The sequence below is a fragment of the Phymastichus coffea genome, unplaced genomic scaffold (assembly GCF_024137745.1).
Source record: "Phymastichus coffea isolate CEN01 unplaced genomic scaffold, Cenicafe_Pcof_1.1 PCOF00031, whole genome shotgun sequence".
In the NCBI taxonomy this organism is placed as follows: Eukaryota; Metazoa; Arthropoda; class Insecta; order Hymenoptera; family Eulophidae; genus Phymastichus; species Phymastichus coffea.
The window spans coordinates 2,192,929-2,215,059 of record NW_026706842.1 but is presented as its reverse complement, the minus strand read 5'-3'; the positions used below and the strand labels follow the sequence as shown (position 1 = coordinate 2,215,059).

The window sequence follows — 22,131 nt, the reverse complement described above, 5'->3', positions numbered from 1 at the left end:
GTCATCCACCACCACCACACCCACGGATTGAAATCGAAATCCCCGCTTTGGCGGCGCGCGCAGGCGGCACCGCGCCGAGGCCTCCTCCTGGACCACGTCGCCGCCGCCGTTGCCACCGCGTGAGGAGTTCTGGCTCTGCCTCTTCGGCCGACCCCCGCGCCGCTTGCGATGTTAGTTTACGAACCGGGGGGGGGGGGGGGTGTCGTCACTGATAGGGGTAAAATGTTCCACCCAAGTGGCTCTTATGTATTTTCATCCGCTGAACATAAATTTTAAGAGTGGCTCGTCGTAAAGTATACCATTAATTAGATATTAACAAATTAATTGTTTAAACGGCAATAAAAAATGTATTTGTGGACTTAGCATTATTTTGAAATTTACCATGAATTTCTAAATTTACAATGAAGAGGTAGCATTTCTCAAATTAAAAAATTTTTGCGCAGAACCCGAAATATTGCAATTTATGTTACACAACTTAAACATATAAATAGTTAATGAGAAATTAGCCACTCTCGAAATTCGTGTTCAGCGAGTCAAAATACATAAAAGCCACTTGGATGGGATATTTTACCCCTATCGGCCACGACAACCTCCCTTCCGTCCAGGCTCCTAGACTAATGTGTATCTGTACGAACCACAATTTTTACTCTCCTCGGCAAAACTTCTTGTACTATCTCGCGCGACTTTTGCAATTTCCGATTTCTTTGCTTTTTCCCTTTTCCCTATCTTGCAGCCTATCCTTTTCGATCTTCTCATGTCAGCTCTTCTATTGCTGATCACGACTTACTGCTCCTAATGACGCTCTAACTCTTAATAATTGTTATTTTGCTGTTAGTTATCAGTTTACTCGTTTCAGTTGTATTGGGCATAGCCGTAACCGATTAATTCTAGCAATTTCCCGAAGAAGCTCTCAGCAACTGAAGATCAAATGATCAAGTATATACTATCTGTGCTCGATTCATTGACAATTGCATCAACTAAAGGATAAGTGGTTATCTTTTCAATTACAAACTGAATTCAGTTTGGGTTTAGGCTAATTTCGAATTGCATGAGTCGCGACGCGAGGATATGTATTCTAATTGAAACGGATTTGGACGCAGAACTTCCGACCCTTTGATTTACCAATAAAAATTTATACAACTGCACTGTAGACTGCGCCAATTGGAATAAAAAAGTGTACAGCTTACACTGAAATTTGTCGGCTCGTGTCGCGATTTAAATTAGTTGTCATTGAAACTGAAGCGATATTAGTTGAGATAGTTTATAGTAGAGAGTAAATGGTAATTGAATACACAGAAAAAGTGTGGCGTAAACAACAAATCAATGAATAACCACTATTGGATTTTGTGCAAACGAGTGTGGGCGAGGAATAAAGGAGATTGAAAACTGATGGCAATTAGGAAAGTCAAATACAGCAAGCGACGTGGCGTCGCGTTTGGGGCCAACATTAACGTTATAGCTTTAATATAATCGCGTGCGTTCGGCGAGTAGGTCGCGCGGTCGGATACACGCGCAATAGGTGTATAGCACGTCCAGCGGACATTAACAGTCGAAGGCAATTTCAAAGTAAAATTCAGATCAAACGTACGCGCGAGAGCTGGCATATAACGATATTAGATATATGCTTAACGGGCCGCATGTGAGCTTTCGTGCGGGGCGTTACCCGTTTCAGCTGATGCTGCCGCCGTCGCTGCTGCTCCGCTGCTGCTCGGCTGCTCGCAAAGCACATGCGCACCATCCCTTTTGCTTTTGTCCTCTTGCTCAGGCTCTCGCCTTCCTCTCTCTCTCTCTCTCTCCCTCTCTCCCGACTTTCAAAGTGCTGTCCGCTCTTTCTTTGCATCCTCCAGCCTCCCTCGTGCTCTCGACCACATTATAAGCCGGCCTTCTGCTCGTGTAATCTCACCCTTCGCGCTTTACTTGTGCCATGTTTAGCCGACACCGGCAGAACGTGATTAGCGGGACACGCAAAACACCAAATTGCCGGACTTGAATCGAGGACGTGTATACGCTGCACGAACGAGAGTGCTATCCCGAAATACTGCAGATGAAACGCTTAGTGAAAGCATTCGAAACGTGGATGCGCGTATTTGTAGACCAGAAATAAACAGAAACAGAAGAGAGAAATATTCAAAATAAATAAGAGTGGCGCGACTGGTCGATTGTGCGTGCGTGCGTGCGTTTATTTTGTAAACGACGAAACTTGGAGAGTGAAGTTTGGTAAGCGAGGATATCGCTCTGTGTTTCGCTTGGGTTCGTAATGCAGCTGGTCTCGCGCGCGCCGCATGCCTTGAAATATATAGATCTCGATTTGGGCGCCCATATACCTAATTATCCGCGGCGAGTGTGCTTTTTGCATGCGATAAATCGCGATGGAGATGTCAACTTAGATTGCGAGTTATGCTAGAATTATGTTGGTTGCATGTACGTATGTATCAAGTTGCGTTACTTATATCCAACGTGGCCACGCCGCGGTACAGGTAATTCGACGCATACAATGCCGTACGAAGGTGTTGATGTCGCGACAGACAGAGAGAGAGAGAGAGAGAGAGCTCTGATGGCAAGTATATTGTTGTGCAAAGCGACGTACACGTGCATGTAGCGCGCGAGCGAAATCTGCATTGGGGAGCTGCGCGCGAGTGGCGAGCGGGGAGCGGGGGCAATGTTATTCTGTCGGGACGCTCATCGAACAATGGAATAGAAACTTAGGGCTGATTTGACTTTGTATTGACATTCTTGCCGGCGAGCTCTGCCATCTGCAAGTAAAACAGCTTACGCGACAGATTTGCCAAGGGACTCTCCAGAGTTTCCAGCTCGACGGATCATTGCGCGCTTTGCTTGCAAACTTAACACCTGTTTACTTCTTGTCTGTCAACACGTATTTGTATTAGAGCAGCTTCTCAATCAATTCGCATTACCTAAAGTATTAACATCTTCAGTAAATTTTCTGCTCTGTCGATTCTGTTAGAATCAAGTGCAATACAATTAAGCGGTAAACAATTTTCAGGCGACTTAAAATAATGCTGCAGCGCTGCTGCGAATCCTATAAAATATTAACAAGCTTACCTTTCGCGAATACTTTACAACTTGCAAGCATAGTTGTGGGGCTTAATGGAACACATTCTACCTTCTACGACGATAAGGATGCTATAAATTACAATGAAGTACGTTTCATTTCCAATTTTTTCGACAATCTAATGTAAACGCTGTCGGTGAACCAGGAAGCAAGTGATTTATTATTGTAGAAGAGGAAATTTGGGCGGAATAGAAGGATTGAAATGAAACCGTCGTTCTGTTTTAAGCAAACAAATTTAATCGTTTAATACTTTTAATTGACGATATCCTCAAATGAATACAAACGACTGTTCATTACAGTTTCCGATTTAACTCTTCAAGAAATAATTCGGAATTTACCACCATGACATTTAGACGTACGTCTATTTATCGAAAGGTCATGAGAACTCAACAGTACGTATCGAGATCAACGGTTCAATTGATCGCTGTATCAAATACCTGAAGTTGCTTTCGAGAATAAAATTGAAACACCTGGAATGTCTATCGCTGAGCTGTTTATTTAGAAAAAAGAAAGCGACATCCGCGCGAAAATAAAAATTGATAAAATATGGGCCACAACATGAAGTTTGCGTGCTAGCGAAGGCTTAGCTATTTGTTTGTAATAAAAATTGATGTCCCAGTAGCTTTATCAATAATACGACAGCTCGAATAAGAGTGAAATCGAAGAAGCAGCGGCAGCAGCGAGCAGTGTGCGATCAATTTGAAATGAGACGAGGAGAAGCGCGAGCACAAGATCCTTGACCGCTTTTGCATTGGCCGCGAGTGAGACCGAGGATCGTCGATGCGTAAATAAGTGAAGCCGCATCGACAAATCAGTGGTAAGCAGCGAATAGTTAAGAGCGACGAAGAGTCGAGAACAGGCTGTGCTCGCGCGAGCTTATCGCATCGTGAACATTAACAGCGGCAGTTAAAGTCCGTAACGGGGTGTGTGCACGCGCGCGCTTTCAGCGAAAAATTGTACAGTCGCGCTGTCTGCTGCTGCACATGCAAGGGACTTTATTGATGCTTCGAGCAGGCAGTTGATCGTAAATCCTTGTGTCGCGAGCGAAGCGGAGCCTCCCACGAGCCGCACGAGCGACGCCGGCAGCAGCATCTCGCTATTCCCGCTCTACTCGCTCGCCCACCCCGACAGCTCCGATCGATTCGAGACAGAGACGCCGACAGTGAGTTGGCTGAATCGTCGTCGACGACTTTCGCGGTCACAGCGAACCTTTCAACTTTCAGCCTACACCCGCGTTTCGCATTTCGCGCGCAAACCATTTACTGCCACAATAAACTTTTCCACATAACATTGGAAATTAGAACTGCGCCGCTAGAGCCAATGTCAGAGCTAAATATGTTGTTCTATCTGTTACAACAAGTTTCATTCGCTGTACGTAACGATCGCAAAGCTTTACATATATATAAGAAATTAATGTTTTTTTATATTGAAAAGATGGACGGCAACTAAAAGATCACAACACTTTATTTTAAACGCGGGAACAATTTTTCATCGTCGGCACAACTTTAGCTGGGTAAATAACAATTGGCCTGATGATTTTAGTTGACTAAACACAAATTTTCTTCGCTATTTACAATCTGCAATTAAAAGTGGAAATCGTGATTTCGCATACAATTCATATCTAAAAATTGAGTTTAGAAATCAATTAAAACAAATTACATTGAATAAACATAGTCACTAGAATAATTGCAAATCTTACTGATTGCATTTTCGTCTTAGTCTTTAATAAAAGATTGAAGCATTGACAGCTTACTCCGGATTTCTATATCGCAAGACTTCACCTCACTTTTTGGAATTATCATGCTGTAGCGTTTGTAGCCATTTTTGTAGCATTGAATAGTTGTTATGCCATGCTCCATTTCCACTATATACGGATCCGGCGACATTATTGCTACTTGATTCTTCTTCATTTCTTGTCATTCTTTCACCATTCGAAGTTGAAGCATTGTTGAGCCACCTATCGCTAGAACTTGCCCCGGGTTCAGCATTTTGATTAAATCTGTCTGGAAGGTTGGAGGGTTGAGAAGTTGATTGATGGTTAACAAACGACGTTTCGGTTGAGGATGAAATATTTGAATTTGGCATATTTGCCATCGTATTTTGCCCTTCTTGATACTGTTGCTGATTGAGTTGTTGAAATTGTTCCAACAAATTTGCACCTACTGTTGAATTGTAGTATTGCTGATATAATTGTTGCTGTAACTGCTGTTGCTTCAGCGACTGCAACATAAGCTGCTGCTGCATTGTTGAAATATTGTAATTTAAATTATTATCATTCGATTGGCTAACTTGCTGCATTTGCTGAGCAATTGCTGATTGCATATAGGGGAGCAGTTGCTGTGTGATCGGGAATTGAAATGGCGAACCATTTGGTGAACTTGAATACTGCTGAGGTGTAATCTGTGGCGACTTACGGCGGTGATTGCGTCTTGGCGATTGCGAAGCATTTTGTTGTTGCATTTGATATTGGGGATATTGGGACTGCAGTTGGGGCTGCAGTTGGGGCTGCAGTTGGGGCTGCAGTTGGGGCTGTAGTTGGGGCTGCAGTGGGGGCTGCAGTGGGGGCTGCAGTTGCGGCTGCTCTTGGGACTCACATGACTGAGGTTGTAATTTCTTTTTCTGCTTTCTCATTTGGTCCGGGGACGAGCTTCTACTATTTTCGCTGTCTGCATGAGTTTGTTCTTTTCTCATTCTCACGAAAGATTCTAATTTCCGCTTCTGAATGTCAGCGACGTTAACAGCCTCGGGTGGATTTAGTTGCCACTGGCAATAAAAAGTTGGATCGTGCGGCATCGTCGGCAGACTTTCACGACGCTCCTGCCATTGGTGTGCCATTACAGAATTAATGCTTTCGGTTGGCTCACTGTCGGCTTGCTGCTTCACATCTGGATTGGAGGCGGTCTGTGATAATCGATTATTTGATGTGAAACTTGTTTGTTCAGCTTGCGAATCATCGAGAGCTGTGGCGCTTGTACCGTTCAAATTCGAATTTTGAGATTCCGAGTATGATGGATTATTGATATACGTTGACGTCGGATTAGAGTAACCGGCAGGCGTCACTGTAAAAGAAGACTCGCTAAGTTGTGCCAACTGCTGTTCTGTCGACCTAGCATTTTGTTGTGATCGTCGGCGACGTATGCGAGTGTCCCTTAAAGCCATAGGTACTTTTGGCAGCTCTGCTATCACTGATCTATTCTCGCTTAAGGATGTATTTTGCTGCTCACTTTGTTCAAATGTTACATCTGATTCGAGACTATACGCAGTAGCTGGGTTACTTTGACTTTGCTGAGGCTGCGGATCAGTGTTTGTCGCGTAATAGTCATCGTGGATTAATGATTGAAATCTGTTGTCATTAGAAGAAAACGCATCTGTATACAGTTGGTCGGACTGAGTATTGCCATAATCGTACGTGTCCATTGCGCTTGTTGGTTCTTTTCTCGTCGACATCTTTCCTTCGGCATTTTGAGATTCAACATTTTGGTTATTCATTTTTCACTTAGTGCGAATCAAGTCGACTTTAACTCAATTTTACTCTAATTTTAAACAATCGAAACGCTAGTTATCCTTATAATTCGATTGATTATCACTCTATTATTTGTTCACTTCAGAAAAAAACCGCTCCATAAAAGTAGCCTGCTAGCTTCTGAAAAATATTAGAGAATAATGATGTATTTGCTTAGCATATACTTTTCACAATGTTTATTAGGAACGACTCTTTAGTTTTCAAATGTTTCGTTACAAATGTTCAAAATTACCTGGCCATTTTTACATACAACGATACATCAAATTATAATCCTTACCACGCTAACGAATATCAAGTGAGATGGTAACTGATGCAGATCGAAACTAGCTTTGAAAAGAGAATTCATTTGCACGTGTCCCCTCTACAATTTCGAGTACAGAATATCGCTTCCGTATATAAATCACATTCAGCCCTTTTTCACAATTTATAATTTTAGTTCAGTTCCGTCATCGACTACCTTCTTTCACAGAGCATAAAAATTACTAATTAAATTTGTGTAATTCTAATTATGCTTGCGATTATATGGCATTATGCATTAATATTCAATATTTAAATATCTAAATAATGAATATTCGATATTTCAATGAATCTCAGCGTTAATTTCATTGTAAAATTAAAGTAGATACGGTAACTCCTATCTTCTCAAGAAACATTCATAATTCTTAGTCTTAGTATTGCTATTGTTATTCTCAGCTTTACTTTAACAAAATTAATTTTTACAATACGTACAAATCAATATGCTGGAAATTTGAAATATAGACAAACTTCAAGTTTCGAAAACATTCCGCAAGAGGGTGGTAGTAAGCTAGTGAGAAAAATATGTGTGCCTGTCCTGTCCTCTCATCTTCTCGACTCCTGGCCTCGCGCGAAAAAAATAAAAACTTTGATACCTAACCTATTCAATTTATTCATGAGCGTATAACCTCAAAATTAGCATATATAGCTAAACACAACTCGTTCGGAATAACAAAGTGACCATTGACCGCACTAGCGCGGGAGTTACCATACACCTTATTGCAAATGTATATTTCATAAAAATTTTAAACGTCATTTGAACATTTATTTTACATGGACAAGCGTTAAACGTAGCTTATACCGTACGTAATGGGTGATATTCGAGCCGGCATTGAAGATCTTAAACTAGACGGCACACTTTTTGCAAAAGTCAAATACTATGTCAGCGGGGAAGGCGATCCAAAGGTTTAATAAAATATATTACGCTATAATATCTTCATTGCTCTCTTTTGTTTCCCGCTCATTTTCATTTGTTTCATATCTATAGTTCATAAATTAAAGTGTTCTTGAAAGAAAAGTTAGTAATGTTTTCAGTATGAGGTGTATTGAGCAACTTTATGAAAAATACATATACACAAATTTGAATATATTTTAACAAGCTCTTTTATTTTAGATCCTCAATTTCCTACAAGATGGAGGAGCAGAACGGTCAAATTATTTCAGTGATTATGTTACTCACCTTATTGCTGGAAATGAAGCACTGGAAAATGATATTTCTGTAGCAAAAGATCTTTATGAAGTTCCAGCTGTCACACAAGATTGGATAATATATTCTGTAAAATGCAAGAAACTACTTCCGTATCCTTTTACTCACACATATAAACACAAATGTTACAAATCTAGACTCCTTATATAATTTTGATGTGTATATTTTCTTTGTTAATTTTTAGTTGTACTTTATTCAATGCCAAAAAAAATGTGTGTTTAAAATATTTTTCTTTGACATGATTATTTTCTAGAACACACTATTTTTCTCCAGAAGAAAATCAGTTGTTTTCCAATGTAAAAGTATGTATTTCTCAAGTAAGTCGAGCTGATAGTAAAGCTTTATGGGGCATGATAACTTTACAAGGAGGCAAATGCCAATTACGCTTAGATAGCTCTTGCACTCATCTTATAGTTACTAAAACTAGTGGGACCAAATATGAAACAGCTTCAAGACACCAGATGCGTATTGTAACTCCTGACTGGGTTATAGAATGTATCAAGAAAGGAAATATTGTAGATGAATCAGAATATCATCCTAAATTGTTAGCCTATCCATCACCTAATAGTTCAACAGCTCTGATTACAGGATTTATGGATGAAAATATTGAAAATAGTAATTCTCAAGAAAAACAAGATCGTACAAAAGCTATGCTGGAGCAATTGAAACAAAGAATGCCATGGAACCAATCCAAGCCTCAACCAATAACATCCCAATCTGTTTTGCTAAGTCAAAATATAGTGGCAACTTCATCTGCATTTCTTTCTACAAATACCCAAAGCATGACTCATGTAAATGTTTCAGAACAAAGTGTACAGCAGCAATCACAACAGCAGTCATTAATACAAAATCAAATGCCGCAGCAAGCACAATCACAACAATCACAAAGCCAACAACAGCAGCTTCATTCTCAGCAACAAATACATCAACAGCAGCTTCAAGCACAACAGATTCAACATCAGCAGCTTCAAACACAGCAACAGGTGCAGCAACAACAGCTCCAAACACAGCAACAGCTCCAAACACAGCAACAAGTGCAACGGCAGTTCCAAACACAGCAACAGATGCAGCAACAGCAGCAGCTTCAAACACAACAATTAGTACAACAACAACAACTTCAAACGCAGAAACAGGTACAGCAACAGCAGATCCAAATTCAACAACAGATACAGCAGCAACCCCAGACACAGCAACAACAGCAGCTTCAAACACAGCAGCAACAGCAACAAATACAGCAACTTCAAACGCAGCAACAGCAGCAAATTTCAACACAACAACAATCACTACAAACTATATCACAGCAACAGCCTTTGCAACAACAATCTTTACAACAACAATTACAACAACAGCAAAATCAACAGCAACATTTCCAATGGCCATCTGCTTCAACAAGTGCAGCTGCTTCACCAACTACATCCATTCCTTCTACTCCAAATACCATACAACAAAGTGGGTGGAATTCACCTGGAAATCAAACTCCAAATATGTTAGCTATGAAATCCCCATCACAGCAACAAGAAATTACAACATCACAGTCAATGAATTCCCAAAATTTACATCAATCTCAACAGTTACTAAATCAACAAGAGTTACTTCAAATGTCACAGCAATCACAATTGAATCAACAAGCCATTGGTCCGCAAGGAATAGTTCCTCAACAACAGCAACAGATGAATACCCAATTGTTGCAGCATCAAATATCCTCACAGCAACAACTTAATACTCCACAACAAATTAATAATCAACAGCAATTGACCACACAAGCTCAATTGAACACACAACCACAACTGTCATCCCCACAATTAGTGTCTCAACAGCCAATTGTTCAGCAACAGCAACAACAGCAGCAGCTGATAGCGCAACAACAGATGATTTCCCAACCGCAAATGATATCTCAACAACAAATGCAGCCTCAACAAATTTTGTCTCAACAACCAATGATATCACAGCAACAAATGATTCCGCAACAGCAAATCGCTCCACAACAGCAGATGACTCCACAACAGCAAATAGTTCCGCAACAGCAAATGACTGCTCAACAACAAATATTACAGCAACACATTGGACAACAGCAACAAATTGTCCAACAGCAAATATTACCTCAACAACAAATGGCATCACAACAACAATTAGGGACACAGCAACAAATGATACCTCAACAATTGCCCTCACAGCAACTTGTGCTTCAGCAGAAACAGCAATTATTATCGCAGCAAGTAAATCTAAATCAGCAATCACAACAATTAGGTATGCAACAGCAACAGTCTCCAGTTCAAAAACAACCACAGTTGACGCCAGAGCAAATGCTTTTGATACAAAAACAACAACAAATTCAGCAAATTTCACAGCAGTTACAGCAGTCAGCACCTCAAAGTTCTCAACAGTTTGTTATTCGTGAAGGTCAGCTACAACAGTCACCTACGCAAATCATAAATCCAAATCAGCAAAGTTTTATGGTTCAAAGAGGACCACAATGGCAACAACAACAATATCAAATGCAGCTGAGACAGCAGCAACAGCAACAGCAGCAGCAACAATTAGTTGGACAACCAAGGCCAGGCGTCCAGTGGGCACAGCAACCTCCTCAAGCTCCGAGACATTTAATTCAATTAGATGAACAGACTCACCAACAGTTACAACAATTAGATCCCCAGCAACGAGCACAGTTTATACAGAAAATACAAAAACAAAAAATTCTATTCCAGCGTCATATTCAACGTCAAACACAACAGCCAGGAGTTCCAGGACCACAGATTCTCATACGAAATCCTGGAAAACCTGGTCAACCTGGAGGTATTCAATGGGTTTCGCAGCCTAGACCTCAGTTAATAAATCCTCAGGTAATTTTAATATGTTAAGGCATAAAAATAATTTTTTTTCGTCATATTACTTACAATTTACTTACAATACTTACAATACATCATATTACTAAAGGTCGCAAAACTTTATCTTTTATCAATATCAAACATAAATTTTATAAATTTTATATTCTAAGCAATTAATTAATCAATCATTGAATAATTAATACTTTTAAAATGTTGAATGTTTTATATTACACTAATTTTATATTAGTAACGTTCATCGTACAATGTAAAAAAATGTTTATGAATACATGGATTGTTCAGGTCGCCGGTGCAGTAGCTCAAAAACCTGCTCAGATACACCAAATTGTTCAACCTCCTGCTTTAGCACCTATAAACTCGGGCAACCAAGTAGTTGTTCAAGCTGGACAAGCGGTACAAAGTTCAACAGTAGTTCAAGCCCAACAGTTCCAGCAAGGACAACCATTGACTCAACAACAACTTGCGCAACTACAGCTACAAAAGCAACAAATGGCACGCATGCAGTTGCAGCAAATGCAACAACAGCAACAGCAGCAACAACAGCAGCAACAGCAACAACTTATCCAGCAAGATCCATCACTCACAGCTATACCTAGTAACCCTCAAATACCAGCAGATCAGCAATTAGTCGTAAACGCCAAAACGAAAACAGCGTTGGCGAATATGTTAACGAATAGATTACAAAGTGGAACTGCAGAAGGAAGTGCAGCCAGTCAATTACGACTGATGACTGCTCAACATAGGCCACCTCCGCCACCTTCGCAAGATCCTCAACTTTTAGCTGCATATCAAAGAAGAACGCTGGGAAACATCACGAATGGGGCACCTCCAGGAGGACCGGTTAAGTTACAAGGTCCACCAAATGCCGTACCACAACCAAAAGCTCAATTTTATGGTCACAATCCTAACTTGAAACGTTAGTACAGTATTAATTAAATAATTTCTATGTTATTTAAACAATATTTAACTAATCGAATTTTTAACAGTTCCGCCCGACTTATTCTTACTTGGTTGTATTTTCGTAATCGTCGAATACGACGAGCGCAGCCCCGAAGAAGTAGCTATATGGAAGCAAGTGGTTGAGAAACACGGAGGTGAGATAGAACCTCAGTATTGCCCAAGAGCGACACATGTCCTGGCAATCACGCAAAAGCATCCGATTGTCGTCCAGGCACTGCGAGAAAACAAACGTTGCGTGAGTGCCCACTGGCTATCTGATGTAGTTAACAAGCAACAAGTACTTCCGCCATGGCACGCTCTCCATTTTCCTACGCCTTTTAGTTTGACTGATCAACCCTGTGGCAAGCATATCATATCAATATCAGGATTCGAAGGGGAAGAGCGTGCAAAAGTAAAGTTTATGTTGGAAGCTATTGGCGCCAAATTTACAAAATACTTTTCTCGACATAATACGGTACTGGTTTGTAGGAGGTAAATCGATCTTATTTCTATTTGAAATTCAACTAATAATTTTAACACGTTAGATAATTAATACCACTTACAATTTTCTCACCTATTTCAGACCTGATGGTCCAAAATATAAAAGAGCGCGAGAATGGTTAATAAGCGTGGTTAATGCCCAATGGCTAACCGATTTACTATGTGGTCAAATGACTGCACTTCATCAAATTGATGCACCAAAGTATCAGCAATTTAGTTTAGGAAATCCATTTAGATTAGATTATTCACTTGTTCCTCATCTAATGGGTTGGTTGAAATGATTTTATCTTATATAGTATGAACTGTTTGAATACATGCACTTATAAGTTTTGTAAATTTTTCCAGCTGCGTGGAAAATGCCCATAAATGTTACGCAAGAATCTTATGATAAAGTAAAACAAGTTAGTCAAGGGCCGAATGCCATAAGAAAGTATAAGAAGCCAAAATTAGATGGACCAACAGTGAATAAAGACCCGCACTTGCTAGGTCTCGATGAACCGATTGTAATAAGTAATCCTAATCCTCCAACTCCTGATAAACAACCGAGAATTTTGTTTTCTGGTATTAATCCTAAAAAACATGCCAAGGTGAACATAAGTTGTAATTCTATTCTTATAATTATTTCCAAATAATTAAAAATTAATTGGGATGACTGTATTTATAGCGTATACGAGAATTAGGAGGTGCACTTGCTGCAAGCTGGAGAGATGCTACGCATTTAATTATGAATTCTCCATTACGAACGGTAAAATTTCTGTGCTGCCTATCTAGATGTAAATATATCGTAAGTCTTCAGTGGCTTCTTGACTGCTCAACAAACAATACATTTGTCGACGAAACTTTATATGTACTAAGTGATCCTGAATTCGAAAAAAATTTCAACTGCAATATTGAAAAAGCATTGGCTTGTCCTAACAGAGACACTTTACTCAAGGTATCTTAGTTTTTAGTTTAAAATGTTATTAATTTCATATGCTTTATTAACAAACTAATTGTGCTTGACAGGGTAAGACGTTTTACGTGACACCTAGTGTAATACCATCTCCGTCGGCTATGGCTGAAATTATAGAAAGTGCTGGTGGTATAACAGAAAAAACGAGACGATCACTTGCACAAATCCAAGAAATGAACAACGGAAAATTAGACTATATCATTATAACGATAGAGAGCGATTTGCATCTCCTTAGCGATATCCTTCGAGCAGAAATTAGTAAGTATTTCTTTTTTTAACAAATGTTATTAAATCCACGCTGCTTTTGTGATGATAAAGAGTAACTTTGAAACGCCTCCATGATTTTTCAAGGCAAGACTCATCAAAGCACTATTTACTCATCTAGTTTAAGTCTGAAACAGTTAGCTCTACATCTTAAAGCTTAGTTAAATACTATAAAATATGACTAATTCAGCTTACCTTTTATTATAGGTGTCTTCAGTGCGGAAATTGTTTTAGGGGCAATTGCAAAACAACGTTTCCAACCCGATACGACTCAAACCTCGTAGGTTGTATGTATTTTTCAAGAGTAAAAGCTTATATATTTTATATTTAGTCGTGATATATAAATTATATGAAAAGATATGGATATAAAGTCAAATTAATTTAGATATGCTGCATTAATGGGACAATAAAATAAATCTAGTTTTAAAATCTTCGTTGTTTTAATTGATTGCATAATATTATTTTTTTAAACGTGTATACTTAATAAAAACTTGATAAAGTAGATATTAATAGTCAATTGTCAGCTATTTCTAAAAGTCGTATAGAAGCCAAGAAAAATTAAAGACTGATTTTTAATAGTTATAGTCTATTAGATTTAGATTATCGAAAATGAATTTTTCGAAAAAATTTATTATGTTTGTTACTATTTCATCGAATTTTTATAAAATCACTTCAAATTCATCTGAAATACATATTGAATTTATCATATGGCAACTTTTCAATCGTGTGATTTCTAAAATAAACATATAGTAAGACGTCGATAATATTGCGTTTTAGAGCTAGCGCAATAAATTCGACTTGTACAGCAACTATAATTTGTGCAAATATACGCAAGTAAATTTCGATAAACGAGAAAGTCGTTTTAAATATAACGTTAAATATAATAATATCTTTAATAAAATTTGACAACATTAAAGTGCAATTTCCCGTCGTATCCACGGCAGATATTTAGCGATATCAACAAACACTACGTAATCTTCAGATTCACAAAAGTATAATTGGAAATCGGCCAATGTCAAAGAAATCATCCCTCTCAGATGATAGCGCTGATAACGAGCATGAAACATGACCAATCCGCTACCATTACTAAGAAGACAAGAGTCAATTCCGTCTCGTTTACCAGCACAGAAAGTTCGACTTGAAATAATTTTTCTAAATCTATCGTTGCTTTGCAGGCATTGTCTCTGAAATGTTTTATAAAAATGTTTAATTAACTTGAGACAGCCTTGTTACAACTAGGATATTATAAATGCTCAATAGTGAAATTTACCTGTGCGACTACGGGCATTTTTACTTTCTTAGGTTCCAATAATTCAAGCTTATTGCTGATACTACTTTCCCATCCAATAGCATAAGCAGGTTTGCCAATTATATTATCCAGATCAGGTATTTCCATCCACAGACATATGGGACGTATGCTTCGGGTAACGTTGATAGGCTTTATTAATTTAACAATGGCTAAGTCATGATCAGAACTTTCAGTATCTTGAAAGTGTGGATGTTTCTTGTACTCCGCTACCCCGACATTGATCGATCCAGGTTCTTTCCAATTCCATAAATTGGTGCGACCTAGCGATACTTGCATCATGTCTGGAGAAACGTCATTCTCACCATCCTTTAGACAGCGTGCGGCTTAAAAAAAAAAAGATGAGTAAACATTGTAAATCCAACAACACAAAGCGCAACCATTGACAGCATAACTTTTGTTAAAATGTAGAATTAGCAAATAAATAACGCTTACTCGTTAAAACATGCTGTCTGGAAATGAGATTACCCGAGCATTGAAAATCTAACTCGTTTCTCAGAACGAAAATTGCCGTGAGCCAGGGCCAAATAATAGGTTCAGTTGACTCAGCACTTGGATTCAACGGATTTGATTCGCTTGTTAAGCCGCACGACAAGTCGGCGGGTTTGTATTTAGCTGGGCGAACTAAAGAGAAATCATTAGGCACTACTATTGTTTGTCTTTCAATTGGATTTGTTGTCGTTGTGTGCTTTTCCGTACTAGTATCGAGACTTGAGGAAGTTGTCAAAGCAAGAGTTGTGTGATTTGAAATGATGTTCAGTAACTGATCGGTAAGAGGTATAACTACTCTGGCTGGGTAAAGCACATGCTCCAACATGATATTTGTAACGATAGCTCCCATTGCTGTGAACCGGAAACAACAGTTAATCCAGAATTACGCACGCAACAACGAAATCAAATTCAAAGCACGTCTTAAAACATGTTTCAATTATTTTCGCTCGAATGCTTTAATTTATTATTTAATTCGTAGCGTTTTGATGGCAGCAAGTGAAATTTCGACAGATAGCAATGTTTACCTGGTGGTCCCGTACAGTATTGATAAGAATTGAGAACAATACTCATAACCACTGGAATCGGATGTCGAACAGGGAAATATATACGATAGTATAGAGATGTACCATGCAAAATAGATGTTATTGACTCTTCTTTTGATTTTGCCAATTCTATTCGACCGACGTATTTCTGAAAAAGTGAAATTGCCTCTTTCAGTTTTTTTAATTAGCCATTCTGTTTATTATTTGCATTGTCTTAGAAATAACAAGTTTAAATTATCAACTATAATTTACATTTATTTACTACAGCTTTTATTGTATTTCTATCTCCAAGTCAATATTATCAGTTTTATTTGATCGCAGACGTATTAAAGTGATGAAGGTAATTGTAAATTTAAAGGAAAAATTAAAAGTATATATATATATATCGTACTTACGGTAGGTAATACTGTAGCTACACTTAAAATAACCCGTAGATGCAAAGGCACTCCCTGCGGAGGATAAGGTATTTCTACGATGCCCATAATTTCGAAATTTGATTCATTACGAAAGTATCGAAAATATTCTGGACATTGGCATTCGACAATAGAAATAAGTTGATATGTCGTTAAAAATATTCCAATTCCGTAAAATACATAATACATTTTCCCCTCACAATAGCTGAAATCAAACATTGTTTCGTATGCAATGAAATAAAAAAAGTATGTCGTAATTTATAATAATATTTAATACCAGCTTTGCAACCCTTAAAAATAAAATAGCTTCTTGGTACGATGAACACTTGGTTATTTATTATTTACGTTTGAAAATGAATTCATTTTGAAATTCAGGTCTATTTTCGTACTTGTAATCGTAAAAACAATAATGTGGACATCCTTTACGGCTTAGCTAAAAATAGTAAGATTATTTAGAATACATATATCATAATTACATTCGTATTCATAGAGATTATGATTTTTGTTGAAAAATTAATTAAAAATACTAGAAAAAATTATTGTTCAACTGTTTATTTTGTTAATTATACCAAAACATCGATTGTGCATAGCTAAGCAATTTGCCGTTCATTCATGAATTCAGTTTTTGACTTACCGATGTCAGATGCTTTCTTTTATTCATTCGTTTTAACGATTTTCTTTTATCATAACCTGCTTTGAAGTACGTTTTATATTTAGGGCGTTTTTTCTGTGAATCTGCTGAACGTATAAAATATAAAATATTTATGTTTATTCTTGATAAAGTTCAATAATTATCAAATATATTATGTGGCTTAAACAATTAATTTTACAAAATACACATAATATTAATCTTAAATGACAGTGCGAAGTACAGGAAGGAAAAGTTGCGGTGCCAACTACTTAGTATGCAATGACTTACTGAGAAATATGTTTTATTATTTCTAAAATACGCGACGTCAGTATCATATTTGCATGATCAGCAACTTAAACCATAAAAGCGAACGACCTCGTTCAAAATCGACACAGGCGTAGAACATTTTTTAATAGATTATGTTGTTTTGACTCAATAATTTATAACTAAAATAATATAACATATAAATGTTGAATCGATAAAATCAGGTGAAATCCTGTCTTTTTTTAACCAAGTGGTCTAATTTTGTCATTGTAGGTTTGAATTTTTACTGCATTTGTAAATACGAAGAATCGTTTCTGCCGTCGTAATATATTGATAATTTCATTAAATTCATAAATAACTTGTGCAAAATTTGTAATTGAAAACAAATTCTAATATTGTTTTTTGTAAGATAATGAATTATTATCCATAAAATTGCTAATAAAAATAATTATACATATAATTATATTGTATAATTATTTTTATGAACAAATTTGTGGATAATAATTTAAGTTGGAAAATATATTACAATGACAATTTTAGTGTGACTAAAAATATTTAAATTTTTCTTTAAAATTTTTAAAAATATGATTTTTGGTATTTATTAGAAAAAGTACTGAAAGTATACGAAACTATAAAATGATAAGTAGATCAGTAAATTTTAATTTATAATATTTAAACAAAATAATTTTTGAACCACTAATATACTACCTTATCATACAAAACTATCTAACTATCACAAAATAATTTAGATAGCAAGAAAAATATCTGTTAACTTTGTTGTCTAGTACTCGCACTAGTGCTCAAAAACAACGAGATTTTTAATTTAAGTAGCGCGCTCTGTATATTGCACATGCGCAATCCGAAAGCGCCAGAAAAGTTGAGAAAGTGGTTTTCTCTCACAACAAACGGCCATAACCTGATCATTTGTACATCCGGTAAGTTTCATACTCCCATCCAAAAAATTAAGCCAATGGAAATATAATGATGAAAATTAACTATTACTATTCTTTCCACCTATAGATTCTTCGTATTCATAAATGTTGTAAAAATCAAATTGGTTGCACGAAAATGGCAGAAGAAATGGATATGAGTAATCCAAACGACGAGGAAGAACAAGAAAGAAAGTTACTCGAAGAGTCGTCTAACGATGAGGATATGGGATGTGGTGAAAAAATTGATGATGAGGTAAATTTTGAAAGCGAATCTGGAGATGAATTTGAAAAGTCGAAGGATGCTATAGGTAACGACAATGAAGGTGACAGTGATGATAATGATGACGAGGATGCCCAAGATCAAGCCGCAGAAGCCGAAATAAAACGTCTCGAATCTGTTCTTGCTCAAAATCCTTATGATTATGAAACTCACGTCCAACTTATTGGCACACTTCATAAAATGGGAGAATTGGATCGACTAAGAATCGCCCGAGAAAATATGAGCGCTAAATATCCTCTTTCACCCGAAATCTGGCTTTCATGGCTAAGAGATGAAATGAAAGTCGCTGTAACACTAGAACAGAAAATATCTATTACAGAGCTTTGTGAAAGGGCTACTCATGACTACTTGTGTGAGTATCTTGTATAAGGCAGTAGTAAAGACTGATTATAAGTTGTAAAATGTACACAATGATATTTATATTTTTTATGAATACATATGTAACAGTAATGAACATTATCCAAACTTTTGATTACAGCTGTTGAAATATGGTTAGAATACTTACAATTTAGCATGGGATTAGGTACTGAAAAGGAAATGATTGAAAAAATCAGACATCTTTTTGAACGAGCACTAACTGCAGCTGGACTACATGTTATGAAAGGATCTTTGATTTGGGATGTGTTTAGGGAATTTGAAAATATTAGAATGTTAATGGTAAAGTGCTTTTATATTAACCTTTGTATTTCTACAATGTTTAATACTTTTAACGTTAAATTTTTTATTCATTGAAGATGGAGCCAGATGACTCTGAACAGAAAGATCAAGTAAATCGTATAGGCAAACTATATCGCCGTCAGTTAGCTTGCCCACTTATTGGTATGGAGAAAACTTTTGAAGAGTATGAGATGTGGCGTAGCACAGAAGGCTCTAAATGCACAGAAGATGAAAGTATAATAAAGAATGTGTATAAAAAAGCTCTGGAACAATTAGCTATACGTAAACCTTTTGAAGAAAAGATAGAAATTTCCCAAAATAAAAGTGAACAACTTGATGCTTATAAAGCTTATTTAATTAAAGAGAAGCAAATTGGTGATCCAGGACGTGTCACTATACTTTATGAACGTGCCATAGCAGATATAAGTCTGGAGCCAACTTTGTGGATTGATTATACAAATTATGTTCAAAATAATATAAAAATAGATGAAATTACTGAGAAACTATATAGCAGAGCAGTAAGAAATGTTCCATGGTCTGTTCAGATTTGGCAAAACTGGATGCGTTTCTATGAAAAGAAACAAAAATCATTGTATGAGATGCAAAAGTTAATTGAAAATGCACTTGAAGTTGGTTTTTCAACTGCAGAAGAGTATAAATGTCTTTGGCTTACATATCTTGAGTACTTGCGTCGAAGAATAGATGAAGGTTCAAAGGAAAAAGAAAAACAATTAGAAATTTTAAGAAGTGCATTTAATAGAGCATGTGATCATTTAGCAACTTTTGGTTTTGATGGAGATCGCAATTGCGATATTCTTCAATTTTGGGCCAGAACTGAAGCTATTTATGCAAATAATATGGAAAAGGCGCGATCACTTTGGGCTGATATTATGTCTCAGGGTCTTTCAGATTTCGCAGCTAGTTGGTTGGAATATATCTCATTAGAAAAGTAAATTATCATGATAATTACGAATATCTAATATATAATTTTTTTAGTTATAAATAAATGTATCCTTTTTGAATTTCAGATGCTATGGTGATACAAAGCATTTAAGAAAGCTTTTCCAAAAAGCTTTAACGTCGGTAAAAGATTGGCCAGAGAGTATAACGAATGCTTGGATAAATTTTGAACGTGATGAAGGAACATTGGAGCAAATGGAACAATGTGAGTTAAAAATAAAAGAAAAACTTTGTAAAGTTGCAGAAGAAAGGAATAAGGCACAACAATTTGAAAATGTCAAAGAAAACGTTTCTTTGGGTAAAAAATCAACCAATAAGAGAAAACTTCATGAAGGTAGATGGAAAAATTTAGAAGCTAAAAGCAAAGTCGCAAAAATGGAGTCATCTAAATCAGCACAAAAAATAGATTCCCATGCAAATAAAGCCGAATCATTCCATAAAATTTCCAATAACACAACAAAATCGAAAGTAGCACCTCCTCCAGGTTATGAAGAAGACAATGATGAAAAAATGGAAGAAGAAGCGCATAATTTGCCGGAAGTAGATGACAATATTACAATATTCGTCAGTAATTTAGATTATGATACTACAGAGGAAGAAGTTAAAGAAGCTTTAGAATCAGTTGGTCCTATTACACTGTTTAAAATGATCAAAGATTATAAAGGACGTAACAAAGGATTTTGTTACGTTCAATTAAGTTGTCCAGTAAGCTGATTATTTACGAAAAATTATACAACAATTTCAAAGTTAAATAGTAATTGCTTTATTATTTGTTCACAGGAAGCAGTCGAAAAAGCACTTACCCTGGACAGAACGCGAATAAAAAATAGGCCAATGTTTATTTCACGATGTGATCCAAATAAAACATCGAGAAAGACAATTTTCAAATATAAGACTGAATTAGAAAAAAATAAATTATTTGTCAAAGGTATTGTTGCAAAATTATACATCTGTGAGTACCAATTATGACCTTTAATATTTATAAAATATTTTTCTGTAGGACTTTCTCCAAATACAACAAAGGAAACGTTAGAAGAAGTGTTCAAGGTTTTTGGTAATCTTAAAGATGTAAGAATTGTAACTTACCGCAATGGACATTCCAAAGGCTTGGCTTACATAGAATTTGAAGATGAACAAAGTACAGCAAAGGCTCTGATTGAAACTGATGGAAAAACTATAGATAGCAAAGAAATAAGTGTAGCTATAAGTCAGCCTCCGCGGCGAAACCGAACCTCTAGCGAAGATGAATCGCATTTGACAAAATCTCTTGGTGGTACTATAACCAGTAGATCAACTTTTGGAAATCCTAAAACTGTTTTATCATTAATACCTCGAACGGTTTTGAAAAACACAAAAACTGAGGGTGTATCTGGAAATGGAGTTGCACAACCATTGAGTAATGCCGATTTCCGAAATATGCTTCTTAACAAAAAATAAAAGAGAAATATATTTACAAGTTTTATACAAGTATCAGTATGTTAAGTAAAATAACTTAAAATCTTAAAAAATTACTGAATATTGAGTAAAGGATTCAAATAGAACTTGTAATTATTACTTTTTATAAAACATTTTTAATTTTATTTATTTTGAAATTATAAGTTAATTTTTGTTACAACTAATTTTGATTAAGATACACGATTTATTCTTTTTAAGATTTTAAGATTTAAGATGATCTTAAACGTAAAAATTTTAAATAAGAAATACTATTCTATAATAGAGTTTGTATGTATGTACATATGTAGCGATATTCACTGTAAAAAAAGAATGTAGAGCTACAATCTAATAGCGTGAATAATATACAAGATATGCATGAAATAAAGCAACTTTTTTTCTAAAAAATAAATACGTATTTATATTAACTTCAGTCGTATATATATACACGTACAGAGATGCAGTACGATAATTTGAACGTTGAATAAGTCAATTAAAAAATGCACAAATATTTGTTACAACCAAACTAGCTGAAACTTGATTATCTAAACGACAGGTTCTTTAGTTGAGTGTCAGTTCGTATTTGGACCGTTCGAAGGGCTTTATAGTAAAAAAGTGTAAAATTGA

General features: G+C 36.5%; 4 protein-coding genes across 5 annotated transcripts; 2 read left to right on the top strand and 2 right to left on the bottom strand.

Moving 5' to 3' along the window:
* Positions 1-3,297: 3,297 nt before the first annotated feature.
* On the bottom strand, positions 3,298-6,956 carry LOC131663123 (putative mediator of RNA polymerase II transcription subunit 12). 2 transcript variants are annotated; one of them, XM_058933234.1, is made up of 2 exons: positions 6,874-6,956; positions 3,298-6,716 (listed from the first exon to the last, which is right to left on the bottom strand). In XM_058933234.1, the coding sequence occupies exon 2, from the start codon at positions 6,560-6,562 to the stop codon at positions 4,856-4,858; it is 1,707 nt and encodes a 568-aa protein (XP_058789217.1). In that variant the 5' UTR covers positions 6,563-6,716; positions 6,874-6,956; the 3' UTR covers positions 3,298-4,855. The 2 variants fall into 2 exon arrangements, with proteins under 2 accessions (XP_058789217.1, XP_058789215.1); XM_058933232.1 differs by having other exon boundaries at positions 6,829-6,913.
* A 588-nt stretch (positions 6,957-7,544) lies between these two features.
* Positions 7,545-14,021, top strand: LOC131663069 (PAX-interacting protein 1-like). The gene is made up of 10 exons (XM_058933154.1): positions 7,545-7,796; positions 8,005-8,189; positions 8,351-10,937; positions 11,223-11,856; positions 11,927-12,371; positions 12,463-12,647; positions 12,726-12,967; positions 13,045-13,314; positions 13,386-13,590; positions 13,804-14,021. Exons 1-10 carry the CDS (start codon positions 7,701-7,703, stop codon positions 13,878-13,880), a joined length of 4,926 nt encoding a protein of 1,641 aa, XP_058789137.1. The 5' UTR covers positions 7,545-7,700; the 3' UTR covers positions 13,881-14,021.
* A 361-nt stretch (positions 14,022-14,382) lies between these two features.
* Positions 14,383-22,084, bottom strand: LOC131663259 (serine protease gd-like). Its single transcript, XM_058933563.1, has 8 exons — positions 21,959-22,084; positions 16,984-17,087; positions 16,627-16,782; positions 16,332-16,554; positions 15,919-16,084; positions 15,338-15,745; positions 14,867-15,228; positions 14,383-14,780 (listed from the first exon to the last, which is right to left on the bottom strand). The coding sequence occupies exons 4-8, from the start codon at positions 16,536-16,538 to the stop codon at positions 14,508-14,510; spliced, it is 1,416 nt and encodes a 471-aa protein (XP_058789546.1). The 5' UTR covers positions 16,539-16,554; positions 16,627-16,782; positions 16,984-17,087; positions 21,959-22,084; the 3' UTR covers positions 14,383-14,507.
* Positions 18,251-21,536, top strand: LOC131663258 (squamous cell carcinoma antigen recognized by T-cells 3-like). The gene is made up of 6 exons (XM_058933562.1): positions 18,251-18,808; positions 18,935-19,113; positions 19,191-20,062; positions 20,142-20,778; positions 20,854-21,001; positions 21,074-21,536. The coding sequence occupies exons 1-6, from the start codon at positions 18,313-18,315 to the stop codon at positions 21,508-21,510; spliced, it is 2,769 nt and encodes a 922-aa protein (XP_058789545.1). The 5' UTR covers positions 18,251-18,312; the 3' UTR covers positions 21,511-21,536.
* Positions 22,085-22,131: the final 47 nt, after the last annotated feature.